Source organism: Colias eurytheme, chromosome 12 (assembly GCF_061535395.1).
Source record: "Colias eurytheme isolate Ceu_HAF_F1 chromosome 12, ilColEury1 Martin Lab GWU primary, whole genome shotgun sequence".
Lineage (NCBI taxonomy): Eukaryota > Metazoa > Arthropoda > Insecta > Lepidoptera > Pieridae > Colias > Colias eurytheme.
In genome coordinates this window covers 4,067,896-4,091,701 of record NC_142991.1, presented here as the reverse complement: position 1 = coordinate 4,091,701, position 23,806 = coordinate 4,067,896, and the positions used below count along the sequence as shown (strand labels likewise).

General features: G+C 32.1%; 1 protein-coding gene across 2 annotated transcripts; it reads right to left on the bottom strand.

Annotated features, from left to right (window-relative positions):
- On the bottom strand, nt 1-23,349 carry Tmep (Transmembrane endosomal protein). 2 transcript variants are annotated; one of them, XM_090108289.1, is made up of 8 exons: nt 23,016-23,349; nt 20,177-20,324; nt 12,193-12,358; nt 8,981-9,207; nt 7,320-7,521; nt 5,301-5,536; nt 3,717-3,801; nt 1-700 (listed from the first exon to the last, which is right to left on the bottom strand). In XM_090108289.1, the coding sequence occupies exons 2-8, from the start codon at nt 20,321-20,323 to the stop codon at nt 549-551; spliced, it is 1,215 nt and encodes a 404-aa protein (XP_089964415.1). In that variant the 5' UTR covers nt 20,324; nt 23,016-23,349; the 3' UTR covers nt 1-548. The 2 variants fall into 2 exon arrangements, with proteins under 2 accessions (XP_089964415.1, XP_089964414.1); XM_090108288.1 differs by lacking the exon at nt 1-700 and adding an exon at nt 1,356-3,187 and having other exon boundaries at nt 23,016-23,345.
- Nucleotides 23,350-23,806: the final 457 nt, after the last annotated feature.

Sequence of the window (23,806 nt, the reverse complement as noted above, 5' to 3'; positions counted from 1 at the left end):
TTATCTGTACACATTTTATTTCTATCGATTACTTAAAGATTCAGGGTAATCTAACTTTTAAAACATTTTCTTTTGCAACTACGTGCCATTATTTAAATGTTTTGTTTATTTTAAATAGCATCATAGAATTAGAGACGAAATTATAGTAATCTACCAAAATATTTATGATCTATAATATCTATGGATAAAATATTCTATAAACATATCGTTATTTTTTAACTTACAGCGATATTTAAATATATCCACGCCAGAGTCGCCTTTTTGATCGTTCCCTTATAACATGTAAATACGACAATCCAATAACAGTTATTAAAAATATTATTTGTGCCGGATTTATAAGTGCCTATTTAATATATTACTTTTAGGTGAAGTATAAATGAAAACAACGATCAACAACTAACATAAAGGTATCACATAAATGTCTATCCAAGCGCTTAATGCAATGACATCGAGAAATGGAAAAGTATAACCAATAAGTTGTAAACTAGACTTTAAACCCGTCGAAGAGACATTGATCCCGTTCGCCTAAAGGAGAAATAAACGATAGTTCACTGAAACTCGTCGTCAGAGCTTAGTAAAGTGGTTTTTTCGTGGTAATTAGCTGCTTGGCTGATGGTAGCCACGCGTTGAGGCGGGGGCCTTGGGGCTAAAGCTGCTCCTTCCTCACCATTGCGCTTACCCACGCCGGTACCACGCATCACTAGATAATAAGAAAATATTAATTCAACCCGTCACCAAAAGCTTTAAACCACCACCCTTCATTGAAATTACTAACACACTCAAGGTATTTTAGAAGTTGTTAATAAACTATGGGGTCAATATTCAAGTGGGTCACACTACTTTTAGCATTATGATTATTCTTTAATATTTTTTATCGTTCTCAATGAAGCAAAAACCCTCATAAAAATAAGTAAGCAACACCTTAAATAATTTTCAATTGTTTGTTATTATATTATACAGACAATAGTAGAACTACAAAAATAAATAATTAGTTTTAAGTAAAAATACAAAAAACATGAGTAGTTTTTGAAATATGCATGACGACCAACACCTTAAAATGCTATCGTATTTACTTAAAAACCCCGCTTATTTTAAAAAAAACACACATTAAAAGAGAAAACAGACAAGTCACAATGTCATGGAAATTTACGTTAGTTAAAGTGTACATTCTAATGAACATGATTCCTTAAGTGTTCATTAATACGCAGTGCATACAAGCAAAATTAATTAGTGATAATGACTTGTTACGAACAAACATACACATTAGATACACATGCTAGCAAACTCAATAATAAAAAAGCCAAATAACTTGATACTTACCTTACGATTATCCAAAAATAATGTTCAATAAAAGATTTTATAGACAGAATGACATTTATTAGTGAAACCGCAAAAGTAGGACTAAAATAACAAAATAATAAAATTGCTGACAATGACTTATACCTAATATTACAAAAGACATCGATAACTTTAATTTAAGCAATATATATTATTTAAATCAAGCTGAATATAAAACTTAACTAATAAAAAATAATTTCTTTACAAGATGGCTACATACAAAGCATTATTTTGCCTAGATACATCGATCGAAAAGCCTGTCTTTGGCAAAATAATAAATTCGGTAAAACACCGGTACAGAAAATAAATGCCCAACAATTTAACAAACCTGTATTCAATATTTCGTTTTCATTTTCGATACAATACTAGCTCAACTAAGGGATTACATCCTTCAAAGTACGTAACAAAAAAACATAAAAAGAAATAATATAATCACAGAAATAAACAATAATTTTATTCTCTAACATTAACACTAATATTTAATATTATGGTGGGTACCGAAGGGAGGCAATTATTAAAAACAAACTTATCACTTATTTAACCAGAGCTATAATTAAAAAGAAAGAATTTAAACGAAGTTCATTCGCATGCAAAATCATGCAAACTTTCGAAATTTCAAATATAGAACGGGACTTTTTTACTTTTAAAAAATATAACTGGATAATTTTTGACCATAGATAATGAAAGAAAGTGTTGCCAACCCGCGGTCCGAAATCTAGGCAATAAGTACAAAAAAAGGGTATAAGTCCTATATGGCAATGATTAGTCCGAATATTATGTTTTAGTAAAGCGTAAAATTTACATAATTACAAGCGCTCAATATATTATTATTATTTATGGTCTTTCAATTTCGGACTACTCAATAACCGTTTATTTATTAGAATTTATCTTGAACTAAAATTATCTTACTTAACGAAGGGTTCAAATAACCGAGCACCGAAATTCTAATTATTTTTCTTTTTTATTATGACATTGGATTTTATAGAATATTAAAAAATTATTCACTTAGGTACTTGTCGAAGCAAAATAAATATTTAGCAGCAATAAAAGCTTTGTCAAGTCTTTAAAGCCTTGTGAAAAGAGTTAGTTTTCATATGGTTTTTGTTCTTTTTATAAACGTTAATAAAATTAATTGTATTTCTTTTATTAGAAAATGTGTTATAAATACTATAGAAATAAATGTATAGTATGGAGGGACAGTCAAAAGAGTATAAAAATGAATCTTTACATTTATGTCTATATTTTTATTAAAGCTGTATTATGTTTAAATATAATAATAAGTTCCCCAAAAATTAATACTCAGGGAATTGTCAAAGGCATGCAAAAAGTGACTCAATGATAATAAAATAATAATAGCTGGAAAATTATTATCAATTGTTTGAATTTTAATAATGAATAATGCAATAATCTATAAATACTCGAAATACTTTAAGATATGGCAGACGATAAAAACAATATTATCTGTCCCATACAATTAAATACTGTTAGTAGACTTTCCATGCTCGGTGGAAAATTATGTTACTGGCAACAAAAGGTGTTGCTAGAATTTCTTTTTTTTTTGTCTTTTTCCATTTTTAAATCAGTCGCAAGTAACATAACAGCGTGGGAGTTAACGTACATAATATGTATACTTTCATCAGCGACTGACAATAATTGTTTTACGTACATTGCTTCTTATGTTCGTTTGTCACCATTGTAATTTTTCTTTGAGAGCTATATAAGGAGCAATGTATGTTAAAATTTCAGTCGCTAATAAATGCATGTTTTACAACGAACAGCAATGCACTTCATGCAGAGCACAGCTATGGCAGAGCTTATAGTTTCTCATAAGGCAGGTGGGAAGTGACATCTGAAAGGAAATAAAACCAAAACAAATGAAGACTCCTCTCAAGATTCGCGGCTAAAATTATGACTAGACAAATAAACAATAATAAAAGTTGTGTAAAAAAAAATACGATTTCGCGTGTAAATTAATTATTAAATCTTAATCCTGTCTAATATCGCTGATTGGTTAAAATGTCTGCACTTTGACTAGATTACATGACTAATTTAAAACTGGCAATTCTAACCAGTATGTCTTTTAATAATTACCCGCATAACATAAATGACCTTATTCACTTCCTCCTTTTTTTAAACACAAAAAAGTAACTTCAATAACCAAAACAAAAAGGTCTTACTACCAAATACCAATCCTACATTACATTATGCGTATACGTACAAAAATAATAAAGAACATACGATCAAGACAAAATCCTAACTCTCACTACTAAACTAACAAGTAACAACCCTACAGTACATAATATACTCTTATAATAAAAAAGGTTAGCAAAAGAAACATGACAAGCGTACAGACGTGCACACATATACATGTAACTCACCGGAGCTGTACTGCGTGTACTGCTGGTACTGCGGGTGGAAGTTGTGGAACGCGTCCGTCATTATGTCCTTGGGGTTCATTGTTTCCTGCGGGGACGAATTTTATTATAAAAAAATTAGTTGTTTGTAAAGTAGGTTTACGATCGAGATGTTTACGTGATAACGTCTTATTGGTGGCAGCGCTCGAGATGAGACGGGAGATCGGTCCGTCTCTCTCTCGTTATACCTGCGATCGCGCTCGTGAGGTTTTGGTGTGACACAAGTTTCTGAACATGTCACCCGACTAAAACGATTTTAAAAACGTTATCACGTTAATAATTCTATGTGTGTGTGTGTGTGAATATGTGAATAGAAATCTATGTGTATACGGGTATGTATGTCTATTTGGATGGATATATTTGGATTTGGATGAATTGGATTGTAGGTTTGTGAATATGCGTTTAAATATTAATATGTGAATGTCTGAGTGTACGAGTCTTATTGTTTAAAAAACCGGCCAAGTGCGAGTCGGGCTCGCGCACAAAGGGTTCCGTAGCAGCAAATATAATAAATTACAGTTAAATCAACCTATCTCAAAAACTATAAGAGATACTTTGATCAAACCAAAAATCGTTGAAAGAGTTAATTAGCATGCATCACCTCTATTTTTTTTAGAATTTTATACCCCGTAGTTATAAAAATAGAGGGGGGGGACATACTTTTTACGACTTTGAGAGCTGATATCTCAAAAACCGTTCACTTTAAGAAAAATGTTTTTTAGAAAACTTTATATCATTTTAAAAGACCTTTCCATTGATACCCCACACGGGTATGTACATCGAAAAAAAAAATTTCATCCCTCAGTTACATGTATGGGGGGCCCCACCCCCAATTCTTTTTTTTACTATTTAGTGTCATATTTTTGTAGCGGTTCATACAACACATATTCCCATCAAATTTCATCACTGTAGTACTTATAGTTTCCGAGTAAATCGGCTGTGACAGACGGACAGACGGACAGACGGACAGACGGACATGACGAAACTATAAGGGTTCCGTTTTTGCCATTTTGGCTACGGAACCCTAAAAAGGCCCGCACGTGCCCTTACACAATAAACACGTTTGCTGTGTTTATGCGCAACTGTATGGGTGTATGCATTTTAAGAGTGTCTGCCTTCATGTCGGTATATACGATGCCTCGGCCTTGACTCTATGAAAATTTTTAATACACGCGCGTATTTGCATGTGTATCACTGCGTATGCGTATCTAAAAGCGTATGTGCATCTATGCGTGTTTACATGTGTATTTACCGGTGTACGCGCATCTCCACGTTTACACGCGTGTGTATTTGCGCGTATATAATATGTGCCTCGATAGGCACCAATCTAAGTTCTAAGACGCACGGAGCTCCTAAACGCCGTATCCGCATATCTTAATATATATAAATCTCGTGTCACAATGTTTGTCCTCAATGGACTCCTAAACCACTTAACCGATTATAATAAAATTCGCACACCATGTGCAGTTCGATCCAACTTGAGAGATAGGGGCGGACCGCTAGTGTACTTATAAGTATGTGTGTGTGTGTTACCTACATAATACGTACCTTAAGGCTGCTGGATATCGACTGCATAGTGACCGATCTGTGCGGGTCGCGGTGCGCGTGCGCGTACACCGCCGCGGGGAACGCGTAACGCAACGCAACCGCTGCGGCGACCATCTCGATGCAAATGAGGAAGTTCTGGTAACCCGCGGACACTGTACCGGCGGTGGTGGGGATGCCGTTCTCGTCTATTATTGGTGATATAACCTCGGCTTTCTCGAGGATCGCGAGACCTACGCCTGGAATTTTTGAATAATGGGTTAACTACTATATAAAAATAAGTCGGGTTTTCCTTCCTGACGCTATAACTCCAGAATGCACGAACCGATTTCCACAGTTTTGCATTCGTTGGAAAGGTCTCGGGCTCCGTGAGGTTTATAGCAAGAAAAGGTGTCTCTGGTGGCGAAACGGAGTTCGCCCGGTTTGCTAGTGGGTTTATAACAAAATGTTTATCTACAGTCTACTATGTACGAAAATTCACTATTAAATGATAATCATCTGATAGCCTTTAGTCAAATTTTGACGTATATTTTCATTCGTGGTCATTTCAACTGACAGAAGAGCTATAAAGAACACAATCAAATAGTGGGAAACCTGCCAGTAGGCACCACGGTTTAATATTATAGTAGAGCCATTTTAATAGGCAACATTTGACAGTTCAACAAAATTCAAGAACGTAACCTAGTAACGACGACATAGAATAACATGATATTTCGTTTTGTTAGAACTGCACATTTGCTGAACTTTTTTCAATTACGACTACATATTTATAATAATAATGACCGATACAAGTAATTTTAAGATTTCATTTTACTGATAAACCGTTCTAAACATAATAAACAATTTCTGAATTGAAGAACTGACGTCACTACAATTTTGTGTCAATAAACCTCTTTTCTTTTTAAATACCAGAGACGTTACTCTAAAAATCGAAATCTGACATCTTGAATCGAATGCATTGATCACTTGTGAATAAAAATCATCATAAATTAATAAATTCGATTGACAAATGTTTCAAATACATATCGATTAATTCACTTTAATCGATGTTTTTAAGCAGGTTACCTCTCTTCGAAGATAAAATTGATAGACGTCAAATGTTGCCTATTAAATTGGCTCGACAATAGTTGTACATATTATGATACTCTTTTACTACTGTCTCGATATTTTATTTATTTTATTTTATCATCAAAGTATCCTCTAATAATCATTATAATTATAGATGCTTATTGCTAATGGATAGAAATTGAAGACGAATTTATATACTAAACCGACATTTCGCAAACAGCTAATACAGTGATAACATAATTGATTATTCCTCAGTTCTAATTCAAATTACATTGACCAACTTAAGGTTGGAATTGCTATATTAATAATTTCTGATTATTCCAATATTTCAAAAGCCTTTTTTGTTAATAACATTAAATTTGTGGCATTTTAACAAAAATAAGTAAATATTAATGATAATAATCTGTATTTCAAAACAGCATTTATTATTCGTATACAATTTCGCATTAAACGATCACATTGTTATTGTTCTATAGAAACCACCTATTTACAAATATGTACATGACGAAAGCAGTTTTCACAAAATAAAAATAAACAATGTAGACGACACTTGTATTGATATCAATTGATTTTTTAAGATTATGTACGTCGCATGATATTTGAAAGATGATTTAAATAATTCAAGGAACATCAACTACATTGATAAAAATTCTTTCATTATTCTATAATATATTTTTATTACATTTGAGGTGAAACTTTTTTAGGCGCCTTGAGAGTAAAATTTAAAATGCGACGATATTGGAATCTTTAAATCTTGGCAAAGAAGTTTCACTTCTGACACGTGTGCTCGGCACACGCGCTCTTTTTTATGATTATTCAGCCTCTATTGTACATTTTTTTAGTTTTCACATCTCTTGATACTTTCCAATTTATTATTCAGAAATAAGGAAAACAAAACATAAACACATACACACAATAAAGAAGCATCCAACAAGACTACTAAGAAATACTCACCCTGCCAGAACGACAAGAAGATTACAGATTTAACGGTGAAGAACTTGAGCACAGGGTCAAACGGTTTGAGCATTTCCCTTGTAGCGCCCAGGAACAAAAACAACCCATATAGAGCCAAGCTCACTGAGAAGTTGTATATTATGGTTATATAGATGTACCCGCCGCTGGGCGACCAATCACCGTCGTGGTAGTGGCCAGCTGACTGCAAGGGAAATATTATTACGATTTATTAAAATTATTAATATATAGGTAAACCAGAATCTGATATATATAAATAAAATTATCGTGTCGCGGTCGCGGTGCTTGCAGTTAAACTCCTACGAAACGGCTTGGTCAATTTCCATGGAACTATTTTGTCTCCGCAACTATGTATTTTGTCTCTCCCACCTATGGGCTAGTATGAAAGTGCGCGCACGTAGCGACGCAACTCCCCATACAAATTGATGAGAGAGACAAAATAGTTGCGGAGACAAAGTTGCTCGTGCGCGCTAGCTCTAAGAATCATTTTAGATTCCAGCTTAATTAATACTAGCTGTGCTCCACGGTTTCACCCGCATTGCTCCGGTCCTCGACAAATGGGCTATCTAACACCGAAATATTTTTTTCTAATCGGTCCAGTAGTTATTGAGATTAGCGCGTTCAAACAAAAAAACAAACAAACAAACTCTTCAGCTTTATAATATTATAGTATGGATAAGCCATTTGTGGCCTCCTACCGTAATATAGAAAACTAAAATTACGGGTGATTTATTAGACTTTGATTTAAGTATGAAATAAACATGAATTTCAAATTTGTAAATACATTTATTTTAAAGACACTATCATAATGATGAGCAACAAAAAATAATCGAAATACCATCTAGATTTTTACTAATTACTTCTTGTTAATTTCAACATGTGTCATAATATCTAATCATATGAATTATCTACTTATTGGCTTTCCTTTATTACGTTTCTATGCATTAATCGTATGTAAAATGCAATATGAACGTTCTTAACGTATTTCTCATTCCATATGTCTAACGTTTATAACTTTCTAGGAAATTCGTAACATCTTTAAGAAGATTATAAGCATTCCTACTACCCGTATATGTTTTGTATTCAGCAGTTTCATAAACTCAATATAACAAAAACTACGCAGGTGTGAATCATGTACATTGTACACTATCATATCTACAAGGAATAATTAAGATAAGATATATCGTCTAATTATCAGGTTGTCGAATATGGCGACGAATTTGCCAACACTAATGAAATGTTTTATCGTGATAGAAATGTGTCCGATTTATAAATTAACTTATTTTTATGTTTAATATATCCAAATTTTCATACTCGTATTTGATTACCCAATTGTTAATTTTACCAATTTCGAATAAAGATTTTCTCCGCAAATAGAGAACATTACATTTTTAGCTCGAAATAGTTCTACTTCAATTACTTGGTCCATTCCATTTCAGTTCAGACGTTTAAGTTGTTCCTTCCCTAGTAAAATTAAACTAAACCAAAGGTTTTGCCACTATTACAAAAAGTATTTTGCGACACTAAAATCAAGGTCAATTTGGTAGAGTGACCAGTCTAAGGCAAGTAATATACAATCTTCCAACATGTCCCATTTTATTCCTGTAACAAACCACACTCACACATTAATATCCAAACCTCACCTGCAAGAAGATAATGACGAACGCGCACACCGGCTTGATCAGGCAGAACTGCAGCGTCGCTTGTTTGCAGAACCGCAGGAAGCCGATGGTGTAAGTGGCGCCCGAGAGACAGCAGGTCCCATTAACACAAGAGGCCCGAACCGGTCGACCCCGCAGTTCCGACATTATATTACCCTCCCCGCCCAGGTACTCGTAGCACAGGGATAGGAAACTGTATATCACGAACGCTGCAAACGGGATGTATTATTGGTGTTATATAATTTCGTTATTGAAGCAATGGTTGATTAATATTCATCTTTTAGATCATAGGACTCGTAATTATATTGGAAATTATTCTTAAATAGAAATAAACAGGTTGTATGTTGATTTGATGGTTACCGCAATGATTCATCCTCAAAAATTTTGCTTGGTTGTATTACGAAGTATGCAGTTGCTAAGAATAAACATTTAACACAAGAACTGTTTAAAAATTATTATTTACGTGAACCATGTAACAGTAAAGTACCTAAAGGCCAACCTACAACTACCTTCAACTTTCCAATATTTAGAAAACAAATTAAGATTTAAAATCTTACATTGTCCAACTTCAACATTTGTGTTGCTACAAATATTGACTTCGAATATATCAGTCAGTCATTCTCAATACATTATTACATTTCGAAGACCTAACGGCTTTCCTAAAAGCCATACGAAAAGCATTTATCTCTGCTTGACTGGGGCAAGGTTAAATGATTCACACCGTGACAAACACTTTGCTAACGTGGTGGTGGAAATTAGAAGGTGAAAGTGAGCAGCGAAGCTCGAAATAAGAAACGTCAATAGCATGATATAGACAAGACATTGTCACTTGTTAGCGTGTAAAACGCAGGAGTGTCTATAGAAGTAGGTACTAGGTATATTCCTTAGGCGCTATTAGTGTCCATTGACCCTTGTCTTAATCTATAATCTAATTACGGACAATAGTTACAATATAAAATACTAGTATTGCACCGTCGCGTCGATCGTTTACAATGCAATGAGGGCCTCTCTTTTCCTAGTTTCTGCAATGTGGGTTAAATATTCTATCTGAATATACCGACAAATTATGCCAGAGTTCTGGAGCTATATAGTTATAGGATAAATTAGGAGGATAAAGAAAATTCAAATTGCAAGCACGTGACATTTTCAAGCTACGCTCGACTCGGTCTAGTCAACCAGACCAATCTTTTATACCCTTTTCATCATCGGGAATGGATGGCAGATTTTATCTATGATCAGATGATATATTCAATTTGTAATAAAATTCAACAGATCTGATAGAATACTGAATATTGCGGTATGTAGATGGACAAATGGAGAGAGGAATTTTAATAGAGTAAAACAATAAACATACGAGTTTACACCGCACGAACGTTAATATTATCCAATCCACTCGCCTACGATCCTACATTAATATCCGTGATTACATAAAATGAGGTTACACATCACTGTGTATGTCTGCAATTTATATTCATTAGAAAAAGTGAAGTACAGCTGCTAACGGAACGCAACGCCATTACAGGTAATTAAATTACTGTTTTGTGCAACACTTAACTAATGGAATAGATACGGAAATCATTATGAGCCCCTAAAAGTCAATTGTACCTTAAATAGATTGAACTCTAACGAATTGAATGCTGACGAAAACTAGGTTACTTTATTTTTGTATTGTGCATTTTTATTTTCATCTTTAACGAGCAATTTACTGTTTTACGGCTTATTGTAGAAATACGATAGAGAAACGCTAACATGCAATTGCACTACTCCAGAATAGTTTTAAACAGAAATGTTGCACTCACAAAATAATCTAAATACATCGACGTACATTACAAACATTAATTTAAAACCAATCTATATGCGTATCCGAATTACCAGATGTAAATTTCAATATTAATAAATTACGTACAAATGCAAAAGGAAAACGAACGCAATCAATGTATCTAATACCATTTGGTAATTCGAAATATGCACTATCAGTACCGTGCAAGCTTATTTCTACTTATAAATAACCATGTATAAATACAGCGACCTCGTTCGGATATTTTAGTGCAACAGCAAATCAGAGCAACGTTGGATTAGTTCATTTTGGAAATCCAATACGACATACGTGATCCAATATATGATCCATATATCTGGTTAGGTCATAATAACTTATAATCAACTCTCGGAACTGTGCTGTGATGCAGTCCTTTCGCAATTTTAATTAACTTCCACTACCATTGTGATTTCCAACAATTCAAAAAAACTTTACCATTGAAAGGCTTATGAAACTGGCTTAGTTAAAGAACTCATCTCGTTAACGTGCTTTATTTTCTCTTACAGCACCTTTAAAGGTCAAGAACAAAAACCATTTGCATGAGCTAAAAAGGCGCGATAACCTCAAATAGAGTGAGGACAAACAAACAAGATACAGTAGGTACGTTCAAAAGGAAATGCATTAGAATTATAATATATTTATTATTGGTAATTATTGTTATCTATTTCCTTAATACTGTAATTACAATAGTGTACATTTAAATGCAATAGTCACATTTTACATAAATCTTTCACATGGAAAAATGAACGATCGAAGTAGTTTACGACAGAAAACGTGTGTGTATGAGTCAATCTATGGAAAGCGAACCTCTTAAAAAACACTACCTAAGAAAAATGGGTACTTTAGAGATATAAGCAAAAGTGGTAAACCTTCGTTGATTTTGGACTTTCGTATAACAAGACCATGATGTTAAAAAGTTGTTTTGTTTCGATTTATTTTATAATCGCTTAGCATTGACAAGCTATAAACAGGAAATAAGTACCTCGATTTTCCACAATCACTGATATATGTATTTAAAGTTTTACCACATTTAGAAATTAAAGTCTTTTTACCGCATTTTGTGAGTGTCGATCTGTATTAATATATAAATTTCAAGGATTTAATTCTAGTTCTGATATTCATATAGTTTAAGGATAGAAAAAGTTCGATCGTGAGGTTAAGTCATGAATACTGGATTATTCTAGACTTCATTACGACTAGGCGGAAATTCAATTCTCAAATGACGGTGCATGAATTAATGTAATTTATTGCATATAAAATATACCAAAAATATTTATAAAGTTTTACAGTCTATAACTCTATACTTATTAAAAAGGTACATTATAAAGCAGTTCATTCCACTAGTTAGAACGTTAAGGGAATTTCAATGAGACCATACCTTCATAACAATCCCTGACTGTGAAGAAATACACATAATACGAGTCTCCCATGAAGAACAATAGCGAAATCCAGCTGTAGCAACCGTATATGGGCACAATGAACAATATGCGCACTATCCATCGCTGCTCCGAGGGGTTCGTGTACCAGCGCAGGTGTTGGTAAATCTGCAATGGAAAGCAATGTATATAGTGATAGTCTGTTTCGTTTACTTGAACAAAGACATTTTTATGAATGCCATTTCGGCTATACAATATATCGTTAGAGCGAGATTTAGTTTCTTTGTATGTTATGAAGTAAGAAATTATTATACCTTTGAGTATTAGACGTAACGTTGGTAATAATTTCTGCACATTGCCTTATTTAATAGCGGATAAAAGGAAAACTGTAATGAAAATTAATTGCAAATGTTTCATTGCATTTGTTATTATCAGCCTGATACATATAACATACCTACTCCTAATAGCTGTGAATACAAATAATTATTATAACTGTAACTACTATTGATAAAAATAATCAAACATTTCAGAAACCAGGTTATAGTAAACAGAGTACTTATTTTTTACTCTAACTTTGTAGAAAAAAGATTACAGTACTTCCCCTCCCCCAAGATAACTATTCAAATCGGTAAATTTTTAAAGCAATAGGTGCTTTGTCAGGTGTTATGAATTCAGTAAATAAATTCTAAAACTCTGCTGTTAGTATTTCGTCATTTATTGGTCATCATCACGTCATACCTTCAATTAAATTGATACTGGCCTTTCACTACAATATTTAATTTATTTTATTATGTTTACTTTGCGAAAATAAACTTAATATATATAGTTACTGCTGTGGTAAATCGAACATTTTTACAAAATTCAAGCGGACAAAAGATTGGATTCATCACATCACAGAAAATCAACCTGCAGTTACTAAACTGTAAAATTACTATAAAATTCCGACTCAATAGATATTGCTCTATAAAAATGTGTATTAATGTAATTATTATTGCATCAAATTATCATAATGATTGATAATTGCTAATCTCAGAACATAATTAATAACTGCATAACAAAGCGTTTAGAAAATTATTCGCTAATAACTATGGATGATTACAAGGTCAAGTGCTTTACAATTAACAATGGTATATAGAAAATCAATACGAAACATTATTAGCAGTTATAGAATTTAACAAACCGTACAATTATAGGTACCTATTATGTGATACGCGATAAGAATAAATTCATTAAACTATTTTTAATGAAAAACCTCTTTTTAAACTTATCCAACTTTTATGAGATTAAAAATTCACATTGCCGCAATTCTACATACTATTCGTACTAGTAAACATTCTAACAAACAATATGAATACAAAAGTAGTTTGTTTAGAGCTTTGCCCCTCTATATCTACTCATTACCTACTATTGGTTCTTTTTTCACTTTCTTTAACATATATAACCTTATAGATACATCATTGATCAGAGGGCAATGAAACAATTGTCGCAGTACCGTAATCACAAAATAGAGAGTACAGAAACCACCATCAATCATCTTCACACAAAGCGTGCTCCAGTAACACAAAGATTTGAGCTTCTGTTTTCTAATTTCTGGTACTACTACATAATGTATTTAAAAGTAATGGTATAGTTCTATTTCTGAGATCACAGACGATAGGAACAACATCGTATAGTCAATAAATAATTTGGAAAATCCAAAAGTGCACGCCTCATAATTTTTTTTAATAAATATTTATTAAATATTATTTTTGTTTATTTAATAACAATTAAACCACATCGAATCAGACCCTGAAAAATGAAAGGGTTCTATTCCTGAGCCTACTCAAGCATAAGAGAAAAAAATAATTTGGAAAATCCAAAAGTGCACGCCTCATAATTTTTTTTTAATAAATATTTATTAATTATTATTTTTGTTTATTTAATAACAATTAAACCACATCGAATCAGACCCTGAAAAATGAAAGGGTTCTATTCCTGAGCATACTCAAGCGTAAGAGAAAAAAAAAGACTCGATTAGTAAAGTATTTCGGTCGCTATCGTGTTAACAAGAAAAAGGATCCGCACATACAGACACACGGACGTCCAAGACAGAACTTTTTTAAACTGTTTTTTAACTAGTTTAAATAACAAAAATGACATCAAAAATATCATGAACGTTAAAAATAGTGTTTTTTCTTAATATGTGTGTGTATGTATTATCTTACAAGTGCAATGTATGATACATAAAGACATTTTAAGTTTGAAAAATCAGATGTTTTGCGCGAAGTGACAGTAGTACCCACCTCAACGCTTCGCTTATGAGGCGTGCAAAAGACTCGATTAGTAAAGTATTTCGGTCGCTATCGTGTTAACAAGAAAAAGGATCCGCACATACAGACACACGGACGTCCAAGACAGAACTTTTTTAAACTGTTTTTTAACTAGTTTAAATAACAAAAATGACATCAAAAATATCATGAACGTTAAAAATAGTGTTTTTTCTTAATATGTGTGTGTATGTATTATCTTACAAGTGCAATGTATGATACATAAAGACATTTTAAGTTTGAAAAATCAGATGTTTTGCGCGAAGTGACAGTAGTACCCACCTCAACGCTTCGCTTATGAGGCGTGCAATAGAGAGTACAGAAACCACCATCAATCATCTTCACACAAAGCGTGCTCAAGTAACACAAAGATTTGAGCTTCTGTTTTCTAATTTCTGGTACTACTACATATGTATTTAAAAGTAATGGTTATAGTTCTATTTCTGAGATCACAGACGATAGGAAGAACATCGTATAGTCAATAAATACACTTCCGATATTTCAATTAAGAGCTTAATCCCAGAATAAGTATGAACAATTAAAAAGAAATATAATTGTGATGTAATGTTGTGCTTGTTTATTTATGCGGTATTCCCCTACAACTATATTCAGAAGCATTCTGTGTACATTGTGGTATGCCGTATGACGCTTTTGTAACAAAACGCTCAACCGTAAGATCAGCTTCTTGATAAATCATATAAAAAACTGGATACACTAGGTAACTATGTCTATTATTACACAAGTTTTTCCAGCACACGAGTTGTCACTCGTTTAAGATCCGAGAACTTTTCCCATACTGATTGACCCGGGAAATGAACTTCGATTAAATCACCACGAGCTATTTGGTAAAGAAATACTGAGATGTTTGAATAATTTTAATAAGGTTTTCTACTGGCATAGAACCTGTATATTCTAACTACCTTATGGGCTGTGATGTCTCTTGTTTTGTAATTTATAATACGATTTAATATAATTATTAATTAACTTTTAATAATCGTAAGGATAGATTTTATCGCTCTACTAGCAGTGATACTTTATGAGTGGTTATGTCACTACAATGATGGAGTTTGATAACGCGGCGGTTACGACGAGTGAAATTGGCAATTTCGCTCAGATGAGAGCTCGATATCTATCATAATATACTAAGTGTAAACATTTGTATGAGATTTCACAATACAATCGCATTAGCGAAATAAAATTATCATTTTGTTACCTAAAACAATTGTACACTGAAGGGACAAAGGCTTTGTGAATAATGTTTATAAATTTTCAAGGCTAATGACCGCGGGCTTTTTAATAATGTTGTTCTCACATTATTATTTTTTATACTACCCTCTTAAGTGTTAGTTTATAGCGTACTTAAAGCAGCAATAACATGAATTAAGTGGACCCTTAGTTTGAGAAGTTTCGGGTTATACTTAAGTTTCAAGATTGGCTATAGTTCAAGTTCAGTTTAGCATATTGTTTAAAATTGATGCTATAGGCACATTACTCCCTCCTTAATGGGCGCGTCCGTAATAAAAACATCATAGTTTATTGATTTAAACTTTATTCGTGTAAACGATCGTGTTACTAGAGGTCATCCATCACAATCCGACTAAAAGTTACATTCTGACATGCATTGAAGCTTTGATTCTCGAATAGCAAAACGGATTGGTAAATTGGACGTGCAATTTTTAGACTCCCGATAAAATTCTTTGAAATAGTAAACGCTACCTTCAGTAAATATGTCCGTCAATGCTAATATGTCAAGGTTTTGATAGAGTAGATTGGCGAAAGGAATGGATTATGGAATGGTATCAAAGTAAAGTTATTAAGGTTTTCACTGGTACCCCATTTCACCAACACAAGCTGGTTTCGTGGATAACTAGCAAACTAAACATATTTCTTAGATAGTGTTGTTTTTAAGTTATTTCAAATCACTGCTTTTCTATTAATTAAGACTTAGCGTTCTTTTATAGGTACCTACCAGATGGAATTTGTAAGTCAATTAAAGTTGTGAAGAGAATCCTTTTCCGCCAAAGTTTTACCTATATTTAGTAAACAAACTTATTTGACTGCGCGTTTCAGTTTTGTCGAAAGTGATAATTTATAAATAGTTACATAGGTATATACATACCTAAGTATTTTTACTGTAGATAGTTAATTCTCAATTTACTTAGCGTGTAATGTAACGTTAGTGTCAACGATCGCATGTAATTGATGACCCAGCAAATTATGTATTTCAAACAGTGTAGAAACCTATTAAGTAGAGTAACTGTTGTAATTAATATAAATGGAAAATAAGTACATCAAACCGCGTGGCTATTTTGTATAGTTTGTTTATTTTTCATAATAAATTAACTTATTGCGTTTAAGATTAATAAACAATATGATACGGGTTAAAAATATGAATTGTAGAATCTATTTACATATTATAATACGCGAATTACGAGTTTCACAAATTAGAAAAAAGTAAATTAACAACATATTTAAAAATAGATACATAGTTGTAAACAAAACACCTAGATATTTATGAATCTCGATAAAATGACACGGGTGAATGGATCTATGAGCATTGCTTAAGTTTTTTATGTCGTCTATTTTAGTTTATGTTGACAAACCACATCGGTTCTCGTCCTTTATTCGATATATTCAAGACCGTACGACCTTGATAAGCGAACGCCAGTTTTTTAGTTCTCACACTTATTTTTATTTGTGAACAGAATTTTCTCGATTAATCAGATTTTGCAGTAAGAACTGATTCTGAAGGTTGGATTAAGTCAATTTATAAGGCGACTTAAGTCTTAACCAAGCTAGCTCATAATGAATAACATTAATATTGGAATTATGTAGTCTGTTCTTATTCTTAACGAAACGATTTACTTGAAAATTTGATGAATTTTCCTAGAGTTTGTGGATTATACTGTGGTACGGTACTTAGGGTAGAAGGCTAGTTTCATAATAAGTAATTTTACATAGAGCGAATATAAATTCGCTATATAAATAGAGCGAAGTTTACCTAAAAGAAGTTCACCTTATAAATAAACTGCCAAGTTTTTCAATACTTTAATTTAATTTAATGGACTCAATACCTACGACCTAGCACTCCAAACATTTCTTATCTTTTAAAATAGGAAAGAAAATGAAAATCCTAAAGGAAATTTATTAATTATTACATAACTAGATAGACCGGAATTGCTAGCGCGGTACCTAATGTGACATATCCCAAAGGGATCAAATCGAGTTTCTCTACTAGTTCAGCGTGTATTATATTAAACTACGTGACTAAAGGACATTACGATGAATAGAAATATCCCAAATTACTTTATAATCCTTCAGCGACCCCCTTTAATCATTGTAAACCTTTGCTACATTATTGCTATAACTAACAACCAAACAAAAAAAACTTTCGCATCCATACATTAGAATTATTTCGTATGCTAATATTTTTCTTCTATGTTAGATATGGTAGCAGTAATTGCACACGAACACAGCTGTAACACATAACGTAGGTAGGTAATATGAGAAGCTTGAGATGGATAAATGGAGCATAGCATGTTATAAGTCCAGTATAATTTATAAGTAGAAAAAGATACCTATTTTCTGTATTTTATACGAAACTTGTTGTAAAAACATCGACGTATAATTTTTTGTCATTTTTATTGAATTGATTTAAGGCTTAAAGCTTTTCTATCTCGAATACATTCTCTAAAAATAATTTACTTTTGTTTCCTTTTAGCCTAATAGCAGTATGTATATATTTTTGGGCATATTTTGTCTAATTAAAAGTGTTTATTTGAAACTAAAAGAAAATTAAGTAAATAATCAAATTTACTAATAGACGAATATGTATACATATATTAGACTAGCGGTTCGCCCCGGCTTCGCCCGTGGTACCTACATGTTTACGTTTTTTTTCATAAAAACTATCCTATCTCTCAAGTTGGATCGAACTGCACATGGTGTGCGAATTTCATTATAATCGGTTAAGTGGTTTAGGAGTCCATTGAGGACAAACATTGTGACACGAGATTTATACACAAAGATTTATATATTAAGGTGAGATTACAATAATAATTAAATCCTCATCATTATTAAGTTATAAAGTATTTAAATTTCTAGTTTATTACTCGGAACAGGTCATTCCGATGAAAGTAAAATTTAATGAAGGTAATGTAATCTGACTCCTAATCATTATAATACAACAGTGACTGGCGTGTTAGCAACGTAAATTTTCTCTAAGCATTTTTACAGGTAACTTACGATAAAAACCATTACGCGGCAACGTCCACATTAGAAAGCATAATACCTAATTATGAAGCAAGTATTCGACAAATCGCCGTTCGTAGAAAACCGGTTTAGTAATATTATTGTATAGAATAGAAAAATAGCATCAGTGGGAAAGAATTGGACGGTGTAGGTAAGCAAATTATGTATTGTACGGACGATTACACAAAATAATTCAATATTCGACAAAAAATAAATTGTTTTTCGTCGAAATATTAACTATGATTGTCTGTATATTTTTTTTAGTTAGTTTTTGCGGTAGGTATATTATACCTACTTTTCGGGAAAACATGTATCAATGTAAGTGACAAAGTAAATTTGGTTTTACTTAAAATTTAAATACAATATAATATGTATTATAGTTAATATTAAATGTTGCAGGTACCTGTATGTATGCTTTGTAATTTTAGGTACATTTTTAGTAACAATAAAGATTTTTTTATATTGTTTTTTTTTTGTGTGTAAAATTGTTGCAGTTCATTTTTGTATCAGAGATATTTAATATGATGATGCTGTAAGTGTCGATAGCTAAAGGAAAACATTGGTTTATTTATATGATTCAATACTATGTGTCATGATGGTGTAGTGTGTACAAGTTTATAGTATCATCAATGAAGTCATTTAAAATTTTATTCAATTCTCTAAGATAAAAAAATGAATGTTTTGCACGCCTCATAAGCGAAGCGTTGAGGTGGGTACTACTGTCACTTCGCGCAAAACATCTGATTTTTCAAACTTAAAATGTCTTTATGTATCATACATTGCACTTGTAAGATAATACATACACACACATATTAAGAAAAAACACTATTTTTAACATTCATGATATTTTTGATGTCATTTTTGTTATTTAAACTAGTTAAAAAACAGTTTAAAAAAGTTCTGTCTTGGACGTCCGTGTGTCTGTATGTGCGGAGGATTTTCTTGTTAACACGATAGCGACGGAAATACTTTACTAATCGAGTCTTTTTTTTTCTCTTACGCTTGAGTATGCTCAGGAATAGAACCCTTTCATTTTTCAGGGTCTGATTCGATGTGGTTTAATTGTTATTAAATAAACAAAAATAATAATTAATAAATAATTATTAAAAAAAAATTATGAGGCGTGCACTTTTGGATTTTCCAAATTATTTTTATTTATTTTCACATTATTTTTGAAAGAAATCCTGCAACTTCAGTCTAAATTTAGCAATAAACTTTCACTTTGTCTTGTTTTAAATTTAGTTGAAAAATATATTTTTTTTTCAGTATTTAATACTATTTAAATTTGAAGAATTTATTTTATAACCTTGAAAGTAACATTGTTATATTTTACACTTTTACATTGTTTACACTAACACAAAAAAATATGACAAACTTAGAACCATCATTATTATTAGCATTTTATATTTTATAGAACAAAAAAGATTACCTGTTGGCAAGTAATAAATAGGGCCGTCCACACAAAGATTCCAGATATCGCCTGTGCTGTGGTCGTCTGTAGAAATATAGCCTTCGACATGTTGTGGACAGGCTCAGACATTGGCTGAGCCGTCACATTGATCACTTGTTCTGCCATCCTAGGAAAACAATTAAATGTCGTCATTTAATGAAGGTGGTAGTCATTCAATCAAATAGCAGATTCAACCAGATGACTGTGAGAGATACATAGATTTGTTTCTTTGCAATATTTTTGCATTGGACAAAGCATGCAGCCCAAAAATTTTTACCCTTAATTACTCGCGTGGGGTATATCTAACCCCACGGCGTATTTGAAGCGTCGTATCTCCGCCATTTTTAAAGCTACCTGCGTGTCTTTCTTAGTAGCTGCCTAAATACCTTCCCCTGCCGTGAATCACTCGCGAGCGCCGCTCCATGTCGTGTGGTTGTGTCAGGAGATCGCGTCTGGGGTATATATTGCCCCACGCGAGTATTCGTGCAACTTTTTTGGACGAGTGAGTATGTGTATTTTTATTTTATAATGTGCAGTTCATATACTAAATGGTTCGTTTTTTACTTATCTTTGTTTTATGTTTATTTGTTTTAGGTTAGAACGCCTAAAATGACAAGTAAGCGTCTTTCTGACTACCAGATTGTTGAGCGTTTGGAAGACGATGAAGAAAGCATCATACATAGTTCCGATGAAGATGAGGTAGACGAGGACGTGATCCAGAGTGACCACAACTCAACCAAATGTGTGCTAACTATAACGTCGGCAGACGAACAAAAAGATGGCCTATGGTTATATTTACCACACTGCCTAGGGCCATACAAAAACGGCTAAAAAAATGCTCAAGTTCAGGATCCTAGCCCCACTTCCAGAGGTGGTCCATCGACAACTTATAAAAAGTGCCGTATCTGTCCAAGGTCAAAGGATAAAAAAATAAAATTTATGTGTGCCAAATTCCACCAGCAAGTTTGTCACGACCATTCCACTATGATATGTGATAAATGTATTGAATAAAAAGGTCCTAAATTTAAAGTTTCATCTTTAAAAGTTTATTATATTTATATTGATTGAAGATAGTATTATAATTTAGAACAATGTTGTCTCTTTCTAATTTTTATAATAAAAATAAAAGTATGTCATTAAAAATATGTTTTATTGTACCTTTAAAATTGGGGTTAAATATACCCCACGCGAGCGTAAGTGTAACTGTATGGACGCGAGTAATTAAGGGTTAAACAAAGTATTTTACTCAGAATTGATGTCACAATGCAAACACATACTTTTATTTGAACAATCAACATTTTGAATACCGACTGAAAAAAATAAAATTTGAAATTATAAATATATTCTGAATTTACGAATTGCAGTGCCAAATAGATTAATCATTTCTCACAATACAAAATTGTATTATGAACACAATAAGCCATTTCGTAAAATAAATCTTTTGATAAGCTGATAAGGTACAAAGTTTGATATGGCTTATTGCACCTGTAATATAGTCTTATTGTTGTGTGTTATTTTGCCTTATGCTTGTATTAAATATAGGAGACAAACAAATAAACTTCCCATGGTTTTTGAACAGCCCTTCAAATATTTTAATTAGATGGAATAGGTGGCGAGCATTGCAATTTACTGGGAACTGACTATTTTTAGCGAACACCTTTGGAATTTTAATCCAAGTAGACAGACACAGTCACGGAAACTATATCACAACTAGTAATTATAATAAAATTTAATATAAAAAAAAATTATAATATGTACTTACTAACCTAGATTATGCAAACTACTCAAGGTTTCACAAACCTTGTGTCTAGTCCTGTTACAGGACAACATAATGAGCTTGTATTAGGAAAATATTAGTCTATGGAAATAACATAGAAATTCTAGCTTAGAGAAATTTGTGTTTAATTAATATAGTAATATACAATTTTAAAATTTAATAAAATTAAACAGTTTTTTTATTAATTTATTTATAACAAAAAGCCACCACAACTTCAGATACTTTTACCCCAATAATTAATGGAAAACCACCATTTACAAATTTCACATCTTAAAGTTACACACATGCTTTGGCTGCATGTAAATGTCATTTTAAGTGGCAATTTATAAACTTGTTTTTGTGGAGCTCTCATAATTATATGTAGTGCTTCTGTGGCTTTAAGGTCAGTTTATGAATGTGTGCTATTATAAAATCAAGTTCTAGAGATTCAAAAATAGGAGTAACTACTTTTTATATGTATACATGTATACACATTATAATGATATTTCTTCTAGATTTATTGCCATTATTTGTGTGAATTTATCAACATCTTAATATTATAGCAGATATGAATGCATCAAATAGGTACTACTTATATTATTATAAAAGTGTGCAAGTTAGTTCCTCTGAGCAACGAGTTTAAAGCTATAAATTGAAACAAATAACAAGGTCATTACACCAATATAAACAAAATAACAACTGTGCTAACACACTTTCATGTTTCATTGTTACATTCATAAAATTTAATGTAGGTACTTGGTATGATTCTATATGTTCTTATAATTTCTTAAATTATAGACTGATTATTTCTTTATGAACCATTTCACTTCACCTACTTGATAACTAGGACAATCGAGATTCCTTATCAATTAATATGCTTTGTTTCGAATTTCACTGAAGCAGATTTCGTCGAAAACAAATAGGAAGATGTAGTTGGAGGTCATATTTTTAACATTTTCCTTGATTTATTGCAATACTTCTAGTGAAGGGCGATTTTATCATACGTCCTAGATTGATTTCCCCAGAAAGTTATGAAAGCCATTTACTTTCAATATGATTTACCTTTTACGCTAGCAGTTCCTTCGTACTATTTTCTTTTTGTTTCACGTCAGATGTCATTCGTAATCAACACTGCACATATTGTAGCAGCTGCTCCATACAGGATCTCATTGATTTTCCACACAATATTGTCACAACAAAACAATATAAACACTTATCCAACACAACACTATATTATAGCGCACTTTTATTATAAACACCAAACTGTTATTAGGTGTTTTCTATAGCTAAAACTAACAAATATGTTTATATGATCACAAATAAATTCTTTATCTTCGTGACGATTCGTTCGTAAATCGTATTTAGAAGTAAAACAAGTGTTGCCAATAAATTATGCATAAATTCCCGAAACTACTAAAAAATAAGGCCATTGTGTTACTGCCATGCTGTCTAAATTATCTAGGGATGAAAATAACTAATAAAATTTTAGTGCCAGTTTTTTTTCTACTACATATTTAGTATGAAAGTTTATCTAATGTAAATGATCTGTGAAATGATCAGTCTTCAATTAGATATAAACTGTAAAATAAAAAAGTATAAAGATTTATTATTATTGATTTTTTAAATTGATGTACAAAATGGCACTCTGCATCAGTTTTATTGTACTTACCTATAGAGTCTATAGTATGTATATGTAAGTATGGATATAGATTTATAGTTCAGGGTAAAAATAAAACACACGTTTAAAACACACGTTTAAATTCCAATAATGAGAGTAAAGGGTTTAGTACGTTTTATTTAATTTTTTTCTTGTTCTTTAAAATTTTTGGAAATAATTGGCAGACTTTTCACAG